A 14069-nucleotide genomic window follows, 5' to 3' on the forward strand; every position below is an offset into this window, starting at 1 on the left:
GATGACAGTAAGCAGGCGCAGTTCCTGGCTCTGGCTGTGGTTTATTTCATCTCGGTTCTCATGGTCTCCAAGTACCGCGACATCCTAGAGCCCCAGCGGGAGCCGTCGAGGCCCGGAGGCCCACCCGGCAGAGGCGTCAGACAAGATGTAAACTCACCAACAAGCACAGGTGCTTAAACAGTTTTAAAATTACTTGAATTTTCACCATTATCTCCTTTTCTTAGTTTAACTTTTTTTTTTTATTTTTATTAATTAAAAAAAGAATTAACAAAACAATTAGAAATCATTCCAATCTACATGTACAATCAGTAATTCTTAATAACATCACATAGTTGCATATTCATCATTTCTTAGTACATTTGCATCGATTTAGAAAAAGAAATAAAAAGACAACAGAATAAGAATTAAAACAATAATAGAAAGAAAAAAAAAACAAAAAAAACAAAAACAAAAAACCTATACCTCACATGCAGCTTCATTCAGTGTTTTAACATAATTGCATTACAATTGGGTAGTATTGTGCTGTCCATTTCTGAGTTTTTATATCCAGTCCCGTTGTACAGTCTGTATCCCTTCATCTCCAATTGTCCCTTTTCTTTTTTTTTTTTTTTTAATTAACGGAAAAAAAGAAATTAACCCAACATTTAGAGATCATACCATTCTACACATGCAATCATTAATTCTTAACATCATCACATAGATGCATGATCATCATTTCTTAGTACATTTGCATTGGTTTAGAAGAACTAGCAACATAACCGAAAAAGATATAGAATGTTAATATAGAGAAAAAAATAAAAGTAATAATAGTAAAATCAAAACAAAACAAAACAAAACAAAACAAAAACCTATAGCTCAGATGCAGCTTCATTCAGTGTTTTAACATGATTACTTTACAATTAGGTATTATTGTGCTGTCCATTTTTGAGTTTTTGTATCTAGTCCTGTTGCACAGTCTGTATCCCTTCAGCTTCAATTACCCATTGTCTTATCCTGTTTCTAACTCCTGCTGAACTCTGTTACCAATGACATATTTCAAGTTTATTCTCGAATGTCCGTTCACATCAGTGGGACCATACAGTATTTGTCCTTTAGTTTTTGGCTGGATTCACTCAGCATAATATTCTCTAGGTCCATCCATGTTATTACATGGTTCATAAGTTTATCTTGTCTTAAAGCTGCATAATATTCCATCGTATGTATATACCACAGTTTGTTTAGCCACTCTTCTGTTGATGGAGATTTTGGCTGTTTCCATCTCTTTGCAATTGTAAATAATGCTGCTATAAACATTGGTGTGCAAATGTCCGTTTGTGTCTTTGCCCTTAAGTCCTTTGAGTAGATACCTAGCAATGGTATTGCTGGGTCGTATGGCAATTCTATATTCAGCTTTTTGAGGAACCGCCAAACTGCCTTCCACAGTGGTTGCACCATTTGACATTCCCACCAACAGTGGATAAGTGTGCCTCTTTCTCCGCATCCTCTCCAGCACTTGTCATTTTCTGTTTTGTTGATAATGGCCATTCTGGTGGGTGTGAGATGATATCTCATTGTGGTTTTGATTTGCATTACTCTAATGGCCAGGGACATTGAGCATCTCTTCATGTGCCTCTTGGCCATCCGTATTTCCTCTTCTGAGAGGTGTCTGTTCAAGTCTTTTTCCCATTTTGTAATTGGGTTGGCTGTCTTTTTGTTGTTGAGATGAACAATCTCTTTATAAATTCTGGATACTAGACCTTTATCTGATATATCATTTCCAAATATTGTCTCCCATTGTGAAGGCTGTCTTTCTACTTTCTTGATGAAGTTCTTTGATGCACAAAAGTGTTTAATTTTGAGGAGTTCCCATTTATTTATTTCCTTCTTCAGTGCTCTTGCTTTAGGTTTAAGGTCCATAAAACCGCCTCCAGTTGTAAGATCCATAAGATATCTCCCAACATTTTCCTCTATCTGTTTTATGGTCTTAGACCTAATGTTTAGATCTTTGATCCATTTTGAGTTAACTTTTGTATAGGGTGTGAGAGATGGGTCTTCTTTCATTCTTTTGCATATGGATATCCAGTTCTCTAGGCACCATTTATTGAAGAGACTGCTCTGTCCCAGGTGAGTTGGCTTGACTGCCTTATCAAAGATCAAATGTCCATAGATGAGAGGGTCTATATCTGAGCACTCTATTCGATTCCATTGGTCGATATATCTATCTTTATGCCAATACCATGCTGTTTTGACCACTGTGGCTTCATAATATGCCTTAAAGTCAGGCAGCGCGAGACCTCCAGCTTCGTTTTTTTTCCTCAAGATGTTTTTAGCAATTCGGGGCACCCTGCCCTTCCAGATTAATTTGCTTATTGGTTTTTCTATTTCTGAAAAATAAGTTGTTGGGATTTTGATTGGTATTGCATTGAATCTGTAAATCAATTTAGGTAGGATTGACATCTTAACTATATTTAGTCTTCCAATCCATGAACACGGTATGCCCTTCCATCTATTTAGGTCTTCTGTGATTTCTTTTAGCAGTTTTTTGTAGTTTTCTTTATATAGGTTTTTTGTCTCTTTAGTTAAATTTATTCCTAGGTATTTTATTCTTTTAGTTGCAATTGTAAATGGGATTCGTTTCTTGATTTCCCCCTCAGCTTGTTCATTACTAGTGTATAGAAATGCTACAGATTTTTGAATGTTGATCTTGTAACCTGCTACTTTGCTGTACTCATTTATTAGCTCTAGTAGTTTTGTTGTGGATTTTTCCGGGTTTTCGACGTATAGTATCATATCGTCTGCAAACAGTGATAGTTTTACTTCTTCCTTTCCAATTTTGATGCCTTGTATTTCTTTTTCTTGTCTAATTGCTCTGGCTAGAACCTCCAACACAATGTTGAATAATAGTGGTGATAGTGGACATCCTTGTCTTGTTCCTGATCTTAGGGGGAAAGTTTTCAATTTTTCCCCATTGAGGATGATATTAGCTGTGGGTTTTTCATATATTCCCTCTATCATTTTAAGGAAGTTCCCTTGTATTCCTATCTTTTGAAGTGTTTTCAACAGGAAAGGATGTTGAATCTTGTCAAATGCCTTCTCTGCATCAATTGAGATGATCATGTGATTTTTCTGCTTTGATTTGTTGATATGGTGTATTACATTAATTGATTTTCTTATGTTGAACCATCCTTGCATACCTGGGATGAATCCTACTTGGTCATGATGTATAATTCTTTTAATGTGTTGTTGGATTCGATTTGCTAGAATTTTATTGAGGATTTTTGCATCTATATTCATTAGAGAGATTGGTCTGTAGTTTTCTTTGTTTGTAATATCTTTGCCTGGTTTTGGTACGAGGGTGATGTTGGCTTCATAGAATGAATTAGGTAGTTTTCCCTCCACTTCGATTTTTTTGAAGAGTTTGAAGAGAATTGGTACTAATTCTTTCTGGAACGTTTGGTAGAATTCACATGTGAAGCCATCTGGTCCTGGACTTTTCTTTTTAGGAAGCTTTTGAATGACTAATTCAATTTCTTTACTTGTGATTGGTTTGTTGAGGTCATCTATGTCTTCTTGAGTCAAAGTTGGTTGTTCATGTCTTTCCAGGAACCCGTCCATTTCCTCTAAATTGTTGTATTTATTAGCGTAAAGTTGTTCATAGTATCCTGTTATTACCTCCTTTATTTCTGTGAGGTCAGTAGTTATGTCTCCTCTTCCATTTCTGATCTTATTTATTTGCATCCTCTCTCTTCTTCTTTTTGTCAATCTTGCTAAGGGCCCATCAATCTTATTGATTTTCTCATAGAACCAACTTCTGGTCTTATTGATTTTCTCTATTGTTTTCATGTTTTCAATTTCATTTATTTGTGCTCTAATCTTTGTTATTTCTTTCCTTTTGCTTGCTTTGGGGTTAGCTTGCTGTTCTTTCTCCAGTTTTTCCAAATGGATAGTTAATTCCTGAATTTTTGCCTTTTCTTCTTTTCTGATATAGGCATTTAGAGCAATAAATTTCCCTCTTAGCACTGCCTTTGCTGCGTCCCATAAGTTTTGATATGTTGTGTTTTCATTTTCATTCGCCTCGAGGTATTTGCTAATTTCTCTTGCAATTTCTTCTTTGACCCAGTCGTTGTTTAGGAGTGTGTTGTTGAGCCTCCACGTATTTGTGAATTTTCTGGCACTCTGCCTATTATTGATTTCCAACATCATTCCTTTATGGTCCGAGAAAGTGTTGTGTAAGATTTCAATCTTTTTAAATTTGTTAAGACTTGCTTTGTGACCCAGCATATGGTCTATCTTTGAGAATGATCCATGAGCACTTGAGAAAAAGGTGTATCCTGCTGTTGTGGGATGTAATGTCCTATAAATATCTATTAAGTCTAGTTCATTTATAGTAATATTCAGATTCTCTATTTCTTTGTTGATCCTCTGTCTAGATGTTCTGTCCCTTGATGAGAGTGGTGAGTTGAAGTCTCCAACTATTATGGTATATGAGTCTATTTTCCTTTTCAGTGTTTGCAGTATATTCCTCACGTATTTTGGGGCATTCTGATTCAGTGCGTAAATATTTATGATTGTTATGTCTTCTTGTTTAATTGTTCCTTTCATTAGTAGATAGTGTCCTTCTTTGTCTCTTTTAACTGTTTTACATTTGAAGTCTAATTTGTTGGATATTAGTATAGCCACTCCTGCTATTTTCTGGTTGTTATTTGCATGAAATATCTTTTCCCAACCTTTCACTTTCAACCTATGTTTATCTTTGGGTCTAAGATGTGTTTCCTGTAGACAGCATATCGAAGGATCCTGTTTTTTAATCCATTCTGCCAATCTATGTCTTTTGATTGGGGAATTCAGTCCATTGACATTTAGTGTTATTACTGTTTGGATAATATTTTCCTCTAACATTTTGCCTTTTGTATTATATATATCATATCTGATTTTCCTTCTTTCTACACTCTTTTCCATATCTCTCTCTTCTGTCTTTTTGTATCTGACTCTAGTGCTCCCTTTAGTATTTCTTGCAGAGCTGGTCTCTTGGTCACAAATTCTTTCAGTGACTTTTTGTCTGAGAATGTTTTAATTTCTCCCTCATTTTTGAAGGATAATTTTGCTGGATATAGGAGTCTTGGTTGGCAGTTTTTCTCTTTTAGTATTTTAAATATATCATCCCACTGTCTTCTAGCTTCCATGGTTTCTGCTGAGAAATCTACACAAAGTCTTATTGGGTTTCCCTTGTATGTAATGGATTGTTTTTCTCTTGCTGCTTTCAAGATCTTCTCTTTCTCTTTGACCTCTGACATTCTAACTAGTAAGTGTCTTGGAGAACGCCTATTTGGGTCTAATCTCTTTGGGGTGCGCTGCACTTCTTGGATCTGTAATTTTAGGTCTTTCATAAGAGTTGGGAAATTTTCAGTGATAATTTCTTCCATTAGTTTTTCTCCTCCTTTTCCCTTCTCTTCTCCTTCTGGGACACCCACAACACGTATATTTGTGCGGTTCATATTGTCCTTGAGTTCCCTGATACCCTGTTCAAATTTTTCCATTCTTTTCCCTATAGTTTCTGTTTCTTTTTGGAATTCAGATGTTCCATCCTCCAAATCACTAATTCTATCTTCTGTCTCTTTAAATCTATCATTGTAGCTATCCATTATTTTTTCTATGTTTGCTACTTTATCCTTCACTTCCATAAGTTCTGCGATTTGTTTTTTCAGTTTTTCTGTTTCTTCTTTATGTTCAGCCCATGTCCTCTTCATGTCCTCCCTCAATTTATCGATTTCATTTTTGAAGAGGTTTTCCATTTCTGTTCGTATATTCAGCATTAGTTGTCTCAGCTCTTGTGTCTCATTTGAGCTATTGGTTTGTTCCTTTGACTGAGCCATATTCTCAATCTTTTGAGCGTGGACAGTTATCTTCTGCTGCTGGCGTCTGGGCATTTATTCAGATTTTTCTTGGTGTTGGACCCAGCAAGGTTGTAATATTTTTCTGTGAAATCTCTGGGTTCTGTTTTTCTTATCCTGTCCAATAGGTGGCGCTCGTGGCACACGTTTGTCTGCGGGTCCCACCAGTAAAAGGTGCTGTGGGACCTTAAACTTTGGAAAACTCTCGCCGTCCTGGGGGTTCGCTAGCCGAAGCGGCTTGAGCCGGCCCGGGGTCCAAACGCAGGGAGGGTTGCTGGTCGCCGCAGCCAGGGAAAGAGCCCGTCCGAATTTCCTAGTCGGCCCTGGGCAACAAGCGTGGCAGGAGGGCGCCAGCGGCAGCGGCCCGCCCGAGAGAGTGCACGTTCCCCGGGAGTCACGGGGTCACCGTTCTCCGCGACCTGGGGGTTTCCGATCAAATTCTCTCAGTTGGTCCGGGGGCTGCGTGTGGTGTGGGCGCCAGCCGCCTTGGTTTCAGGGGACCACCTCTCCAATTCTCCCAGCCGGCCCGGGAAGGGGGAAGGGAGTAACTCCGGCCGCTTGCCACCCCGCCCGGTAAGGCCTGCGCGCCTCGGCGATCTCACCCGAGCTGCTTCTCTCAGCCAGCCAGCCGTTCCAGGATGGGGTACGCTGTCTTTTTTATCTCTGTTGTGGATTTGGGCGCTTTCTGTATCGTTTCTACTCCCCTAGTAGGTGTCCTGGAGAAGAAACTAAGATCCGCGCGTCTTACTAAGCCGACATCTTCCAGGAAGTGGTCCTTAGTTTAACTTTTATACCCAGATAACTGGACCTATTCATAATCACCTCAAATATTTATAAGTAGCTGGGATATAAATGCCAATTTAATACTCTTAAATTCCAGAAAAATGTATGATGATTATTTCCATATTTACCGTGTTCTCATTTTACCTGTGCAGCTTTGGTTTAATGTTTTCCATTGATTAATATACAAATAAGTGCCATTTTTTGATGCATTACTTATGAGGCTTCATAACATGAAGTCTGCATCTTTATTACTGATCTCAAAGATGCCCTTCTTTTTTCTTCCCCCCTTCCTCCTTCTCCCCACTTCTTCCTTTTTTTTTTTTTTTTTTTTAGTTTTGGCTGTGTGAAGTTACTTCTGTATTTAAGTATCCTACCAGAGATTTATAAAAAGCAAATACCAAAGTTGCTTCAACTAAAAGCAAAAGCTTGTGAGAATTGGTATATTACAGAAAGCAGCAGGCTGTTGTGGATTATGCTGTCTTTCTAGTTTGCAGAAATGCTAATATTGGAGGAGTTCTTGCAAGATTGATTTTGCCTACTTTGTTTGAAAACTACAAACACTCTTTCTCTTACTGCTTTAATATTTTAAAATTTTGTGGTACCTCCCTCCAACTGTGTTTCTTGCCATATCATCTCTGTTGTTTGTAGTGCTGCCATGATAGCAATGCTTATTTCATGGACCACAGCATTGATTTTATGGTTGAAATTGATTTTCCTATATAAATGCATATGATATACAAATAAAGTGGATATTTTACAAGGTGAGTGGAGGGTGCACGGGTGGTTCAGTGGTAGAATGCTCGCCTTCCATGCGGGAGACCTAGGTTTGATTCCTATACCATGCACCCAAAAAAAAAAAAAAAAAAGAAAAGTGAATGGAAGTCAGTGGTCAAATCTCATCATATTTTCCCTATCATATCTCCTTTAGCATTTTGTTGCTGTTGTGGTGATATGGATTGTGTTTTACTGTGGTGTTTTGCTGATGCATGCCTTGTTTACGTCTCACACGTCAACATGAGAACATTTCACTGCAGTTCACTTTCGCTTTTAACTTTATTCTTCAAATTGACCATTTTCCTGCCATTCCAGTTCATGTCTTCAACATTTAGAAACAGTTCATCACGGTAATCAACCCTTTCTCTTCATTTTTTGAGTTTATATCTGATATATAAATGAGCGAACCTTCCAGTTTGGACTCTCACATGCTTGTGCATCTCTGTGTGTGTTCTCCGTCACTCTGCTTATGAGTGTAGTTTTTCCTTTCTCTTATTACCGGATCTGTTTCCTTCCCTCAGAGACACACTCGCAGTTGCTCGCACTAGAGTTGTTTGTGTGTAAGGTAGGGTGGCTTCGGATCTTGGGTGGAGCTGCAAACTGCTAGATGCTGACCACACCTCATTCTGTGATTCTCTCCGCAGTGGTGGTCATTCCGTCTGTCCCGCACCCCAGCTTGCACCATGGGTTCCTTGCCAAGTTGATTCCGGAGCAGAGCTTTCCCCACTCACTCTACAAAGGTAATCGCCGGCCTCGCCTCCTGCCTGGTCTCGTCTTCTCTCTTTGTGAATTGTTAATATTCGTGATGGAATTGCTTATAATAGGTAGACACCTCAGGTTTCATGGGGATAGGGTATGTGGCATTTTTACCTTCCTATTGAGAACAAACCATCACTTTTACATTTCTTTGAATGTGATCTGCAAACTTAAGGACACCACATTCTGTGTATCTCAGCATCCACAGCGTGAGGGTGTTCACTAGAGCCCCCCGAGAACTCACCTGTGGGTCTTCAGTGGCAACAAATTGGCTGTAAAGTGAATGCTGCCATAATCCTTCTTGGAAAAAGCTTAAAAACAATTATTGAAAGCATCACCCTGATATATAAGTTACTTAACTTCCTGTCAGAATGAAGTCCAACACTTTGAAAGTACTACCACAATAAAAAAAGATTCTTTGCCATATAATATAAAATTCATTGCAAAGTATCCTGTGAAACATTACTGTGCCAGTTGGAAGCTTTTATGTACCCTGAGAAAAGCCATGTCCTTTAATCCTCATTCAGTATTGCCGGGTGGGGCCTTTTTTATTGTTTTCACAGAGATGTGACCCACTCAATTCTGGGCGGTGCCTTTAGACTAGATGGTTTCCAGGGAGCTGTCTCCACCCATTCAGGGTGGGGTTGCTTACTGGAGCCCTTTAAGAGGAACTACTTTGGAAAGAGCCACAGAACCAACAGAGCTCAGACAGAGATGCAGAAGGAAAACGACCCCCAGGGAAGACGTTTGAAACAAGAAGCCAGAGACCCCAGCAGACATCACCATCTGCCTTCCCAGCTGACAGAGGTGTTTTGGATCCATCAGCCTCTCTTGATTCTAGGTAGCTTTTCTTGGATGCTTTAGTTTGGACATTTTCATGGGCTTGGAACTGTAAACTTGCAATTTAATCAATTATCCTTTTTAGAAGACATTCTGCTTCTAGTATATTGTATTCCAGCAGGTTACAAACTAAAACAATTACTAAACATGCAAAGAAGCGGGGAAGGGTGATGCATAATTGAGAAAATCAACCGAAAGAAACCAATTCAGAAATGCCAGATATGGTGGAATTGTCAGATGAGGATAGCTATTATTAGTTTGTTCAAGAGGCTTTTCAACGTGGAGTGAAAGGTGAAAATAATGAAGAAAGAAGTGGAAGGCACTGAAACAAGAACCAGTTGGAAGTTTAAGAGCTGGGCAATGCAATATTTGAAATGATAACACCTCTGGGTGAAAACACCATGAGATTAGACACTGCAGATGAAACATTCTGGTTGGCAGAACTCTGTGATAGCTCCCGTGATTTTCTCATTTACATACCTGTGTAATTCTGGGGACTGTGAGAATACTGGGTTTTACTCCCCTGACTAGGTTGTGTTAAAAAGGCATGATTACTTTTAAGAAAATGTGGTTATCCATTGGGCCTGAGTTCACGAATGAACTGTTAAACACGAGAGCTGCCTCTGTCTGGAAGCTGAGAGGAAGTAGGGGAGGTGGTGTGTGCAGGGTTTCTTGGGGCTGCGAGGAGGTGCCCTGAGCAAGGCCCCGGCAGTGGCCTGCAGGAGCTGACCGCCCACGGTGGGGCAGAGCTTTGTCCTGTCCCACCAGGAGCTGAAATCTGCCAAACGGGAGTGAGCCCAGAGGAAGGTACTGATGTGCGAGGGAATGACAGCCAGCTGGGGATCCGGTGGGCTGGGCTGGCCCCTAGACTCCATGAGCGGGTGCCTTTTAAACACTAAGGTGTGGGATCTCATTGCGCCGAGATGAAAGATGGAGAGTGGCCCAGGGCAGGCTGGTGAGGGGGCGAAGGGGTTCGTAATTGGGGTCAGAAAGGAGGGCTAGGGAGGAGGAACAGAGAGAACTCTCAACGCAGGAGTGGCGTAGCTGATGACAACTGTAACCCGCAGAGCCAGTGCTCTCGACAGAACTCAGGCAGGACGCACACAAAGGAGGTACCATCAGGGCTCTTCAGGATGAAATTGCTGTAAAGAAATCGTACGAGCAGCCAGGGGGGAAAGCACCTCACTCCTGGGGACCCGCCTCGTGACCGTGTACAGATTTCTCTTCAGACTCTGTGCAGTGCAGAGGAAATGACAGCAAGCTAGAACTCATTGTACCTAATAAAAATATCTGCCAAATTAAAGCCAAAGAACCCCTTTCTAAGACAAAGTAAGAAATTCTATTTCCAGGTGACCTGCACAACAAGAAATAAAAAATGAAGTTCTTTAGGCAGTAGGACAATGAAAAGTATGGAAACTTGGATCCTCTCAAATAATGAAGAGTTCAGTATTATGTATGTAACTGTCAGTGAGCTCTGGCTTCTCATAAGGCAGAATTCCCGTTTTCCAAGATTGAAAATCCATGTATAGTTGTAGAGCCATATTAGTAACAGTCTTGATCGAAGGTGTTTGTTTGAGAATCTGAGACAGAGAAAGTACGTCAGTAATACCGGAAGTCAATAGCTCGATGCATTCAGTACATGGCTAATGATTTGGAAGTCCCACAAATAAAGTTAATCAAGTATTTTCCCTTCCGACTTGATGAGTGCACAGATTGTTTTTTAGTTCTCCCTTTGTACAGCGTGGCAGAAAGAAGAACAGTCCTGTGTTGTGCTTTGTTGCTGACAGAGACACGGGCTCTGGACTGGATAAACTATGGACTGGGATATCGTCCGGGGATGTGGGATGGAGGTCGTGCTCTGATGGCTCAGCAGCGTGCCTGGGGGAGGCTCAGGAGTGGTTTCCAGATTAAGGGGCCTACAACAAAGGATGGTGCCCTCCGTCCTTCACCAAGAAAACCTGCTATGAAATGTTGTAGGTGAATCGAACAGTGATCTTACTGGCGTAGTAAAAATTTTGGATTATCTTAAAGCTAAGGTGGTAAATTTCTGATTGTTCTTATTATGTGATAATATGGAAACCCACCGTAAAGAACTTGATTGCATTCTTTTTTACAGTGGTTATTGAGGGGAAAGGTTCTACTGACATTGGACTTACAAGGTGAACTTTTAGGGTTTCTGTTGAATAAAAACTGGTTTGATTCCACTCTTTAAAAATGAACTGGACATTTTTTATATCAAATATCTGGAGTATTTCTAATCCATATAGGGAAGGATTGCAAAGTGTTTTTCAGCAGCTGGCAGAAACAAAGGGCAGAAACGAAAGTTGCAGTTTCTGTGGTGTGTGCTGCGATCAGTGCTGCCCAGCAGCAGTGCTGCCCAGCAGCAAGACGCCTTGACCTCTGGGATGACCACATGTTGCAAGGTTGTCACCTCACACTTTAGGAATTTAATAGAATATTTTGTTTTAAAAGAAAGTGCATACATAGGAAATTCCTGTATCTGGAATTGATTTCTTTCATTAAAAATGACTATAACGTAATTATGAATTGTTGAGAATGGCTGTTAATCCCCTTTACTCTGGATAAAAGTTTGAGATGAATATTGTGAAGTCATTCCAGCAGTCAGCCTTCCTCTGTGACACATCTTTCTTCAATGTGGGTGTCATTAAAATAAAACAAAAACCAGTTAGAGGGCGGGCCACGGTGGCTCAGCAGGCAGAGTTCTCACCTGCCATGTCAGAGACCTGGGTTCAATTCCTGGTGCCTGCCCATGTTAAAAAAAATAAAACTTGTTAGATTTACATTATTCCCCATTTTTATCAGTTCAACTTAGATAGCAAGCAAAAAGCTAATTGTCACATTATAAATTTTAAATATGTATATTTATAATATTTTCAAACAGTTATATACTCGGTCTTTGTTCAGAGTCTCTTTAATAGGCATCTGTTTAGGAGAACTGCTCTTTATGTAAAACTTTGTTAGTTATAATTGCATAGTGAAGAAAAATTACAGGTATAATAGTGACTGTTTATATTAATTACCTGTATACACACTTGGAGTGAACAATTGGGAAGTTCTTGCTGTTATTTTCTTTTTTCCTATGTTTGTTCTGATTTTATTTATTGAAATTTAGTTTTATGTCTAGTGAAATAATAAAAACATATAGACATTTTTAGTCTACTTCTTAAACATTTAATGGTTTTGGTAATTTGTTTTTATTGTATTTTTTCAAAGGTATAGGTCCAGGACGGATTGGAGGGAATAAAAATTGACTTTTTTAATTGGGGAAGCTCTGGTCGAGGCTCTCTTCCCTCCCCATATACCCTGCTCTCTTAGTTCATGAGTAAGCTTTTTTTTCCTTTTTAAATACAGGCTCTTTTGTCTCTCTCCCTTTTAATCTTAGTAGTCCCTAGGTTCCAACCCATGCACACACTCCCGGGGTGTCAGGCACCGCGTTGGTGTCCAGTGACCTGTGTCTAGCTCATGGTAGCCTGTGCTGCCACCGAGGCCCCTCCAGGGCACGTGTCCTGCCCCAGGGGACCCCCCACAGCGTCCTCACTGTGTGGGCAGAGCTGGCAGGCCTCACTTAGCTGGACCCCGACAGCTTTCTCAAACAGCCTTCTCTTCCCTTCTCATGCGCCCCTTTATTCCACTTTTTACAATGTCACTGCAATAGCGATTATTCAAAACTACAAGTCAGATTATGTCCCTGCTTAACTGAAAACTTTCTCATAGGGTTTAGGGTGGAATTCCACCAGGGTCCCAGGTGGCCGGACACCTGGCCACCTGGGCTTGTCTGGTGGCTACTCCTGGTGGGTGCTGAGCCACAGTCAGCCTGGCTTCCAGGTCGCAGGCACCCTTCTGCCTGGGGCTCTGTCCACAGCGCCTGGTTTTCAGGGTGCTCTTTGCTCTGCTTTGCTGCTGGGCTCCTGCGCCTCCTTCAGGAGTGAGCTTCCCGGACAGAGGGAAGTCCTGAGGCCAGACAGCATCCTGCCCGCTGCCACCCTGCCTGGCACAGTGCCCTGTGTGTTCCCTGCCTGCGCCTTCACCGCTGAGCATGTCAGTATACCCTCTCTGTGTTTAATCAGTGTCCATTCCGCAAGGGCAGTTCCTGCCCCAGCCACCCTGTGTCCTCAGTCCTAGCATCCCCACCTAGGCCTTTGGTGTAGTGACAGCTGTAAATATTTGCCAGGTGGGTGAGGAAGGTGAGTGCTGAGGATGGCCTGCATCCAGCCAATTACTCTGATGAGTGTGCGGAGCAGGCATAGACGCTTACATCACTGGTCAGGGATAATATAGGGGCTTCACATCAGTTATTTCAGTTTAGGCTTAATAAATAGAAAGTGCACATTTAGGTGAACTTATAAATAAATATTTCCCTTAATTTATTAACAGGGAGAGGAATTAAGACAGTCAACAAAATAAGTTAGTTGTACTGGTAGAATAGACAGACAAATGGCAGAAAAAGTATCTTAATAGGCTGTAATTCATGAGAATTTCATGTGCTGTAGGCATAGCTTCTCATCAGATGGGACTTTGGAAAGTGGTATTGGCTTTACTAGAGGGGCTGTAACCATTTGGAAAAAAATTAATTTATATCCTTACCTCATTTGCTACAGATCAGTTAAAAGAATAAGTCTCAGTAATACAGAAGTGTAGAAAATACTGAACATAAAAGTTAACAAAAGAAGAATGGAAATAAATAGTGTAAATAAGAAAAAAATATTCAGCTGTGCTAATAATCGAATAAATGAATATTGAAACAGCAATGGGTCATAATTTGTTAGTCAAATCAGGAGTAATTCTGAAGGGAAAATGTAGGTATTTGCCATTTCTATAGCATAAATATGTCCACCCCATTCATCTAGTAATTTTACTTCTAGAATTTTATCTTAAGAAAAGAATGGATATGCACAATAAGTTAATGCAGGTAATTTTACCACTCAGTTTTTATTGAGTACTAAACTTAGCAATATTTATTGAATAAATACTTCGTTCATGTAATTAAACCTTAAGTATTTTAATATTTCAAATTTTTTTTCTCCT

At 40.2% G+C, this 14069-nt stretch overlaps 1 protein-coding gene across 7 annotated transcripts in view; it reads left to right on the forward strand.

Annotated features, from left to right (window-relative positions):
• The window catches only part of NBEA (neurobeachin), a 752331-nt gene that overhangs the window by 269352 nt on the left and 468910 nt on the right, over nt 1-14069 (forward strand). For all 7 annotated transcript variants that reach the window (XM_077159019.1, XM_077159015.1, XM_077159017.1 and 4 more), the window contains exons 28-29: nt 1-169; nt 8072-8167. In XM_077159019.1, the coding sequence (XP_077015134.1) occupies nt 1-169; nt 8072-8167 (265 nt within the window). The remainder of the gene's footprint in view (nt 170-8071; nt 8168-14069) is intronic.

The sequence above is a fragment of the Tamandua tetradactyla genome, chromosome 4 (assembly GCF_023851605.1).
Source record: "Tamandua tetradactyla isolate mTamTet1 chromosome 4, mTamTet1.pri, whole genome shotgun sequence".
Classification (NCBI taxonomy): Eukaryota; Metazoa; Chordata; class Mammalia; order Pilosa; family Myrmecophagidae; genus Tamandua; species Tamandua tetradactyla.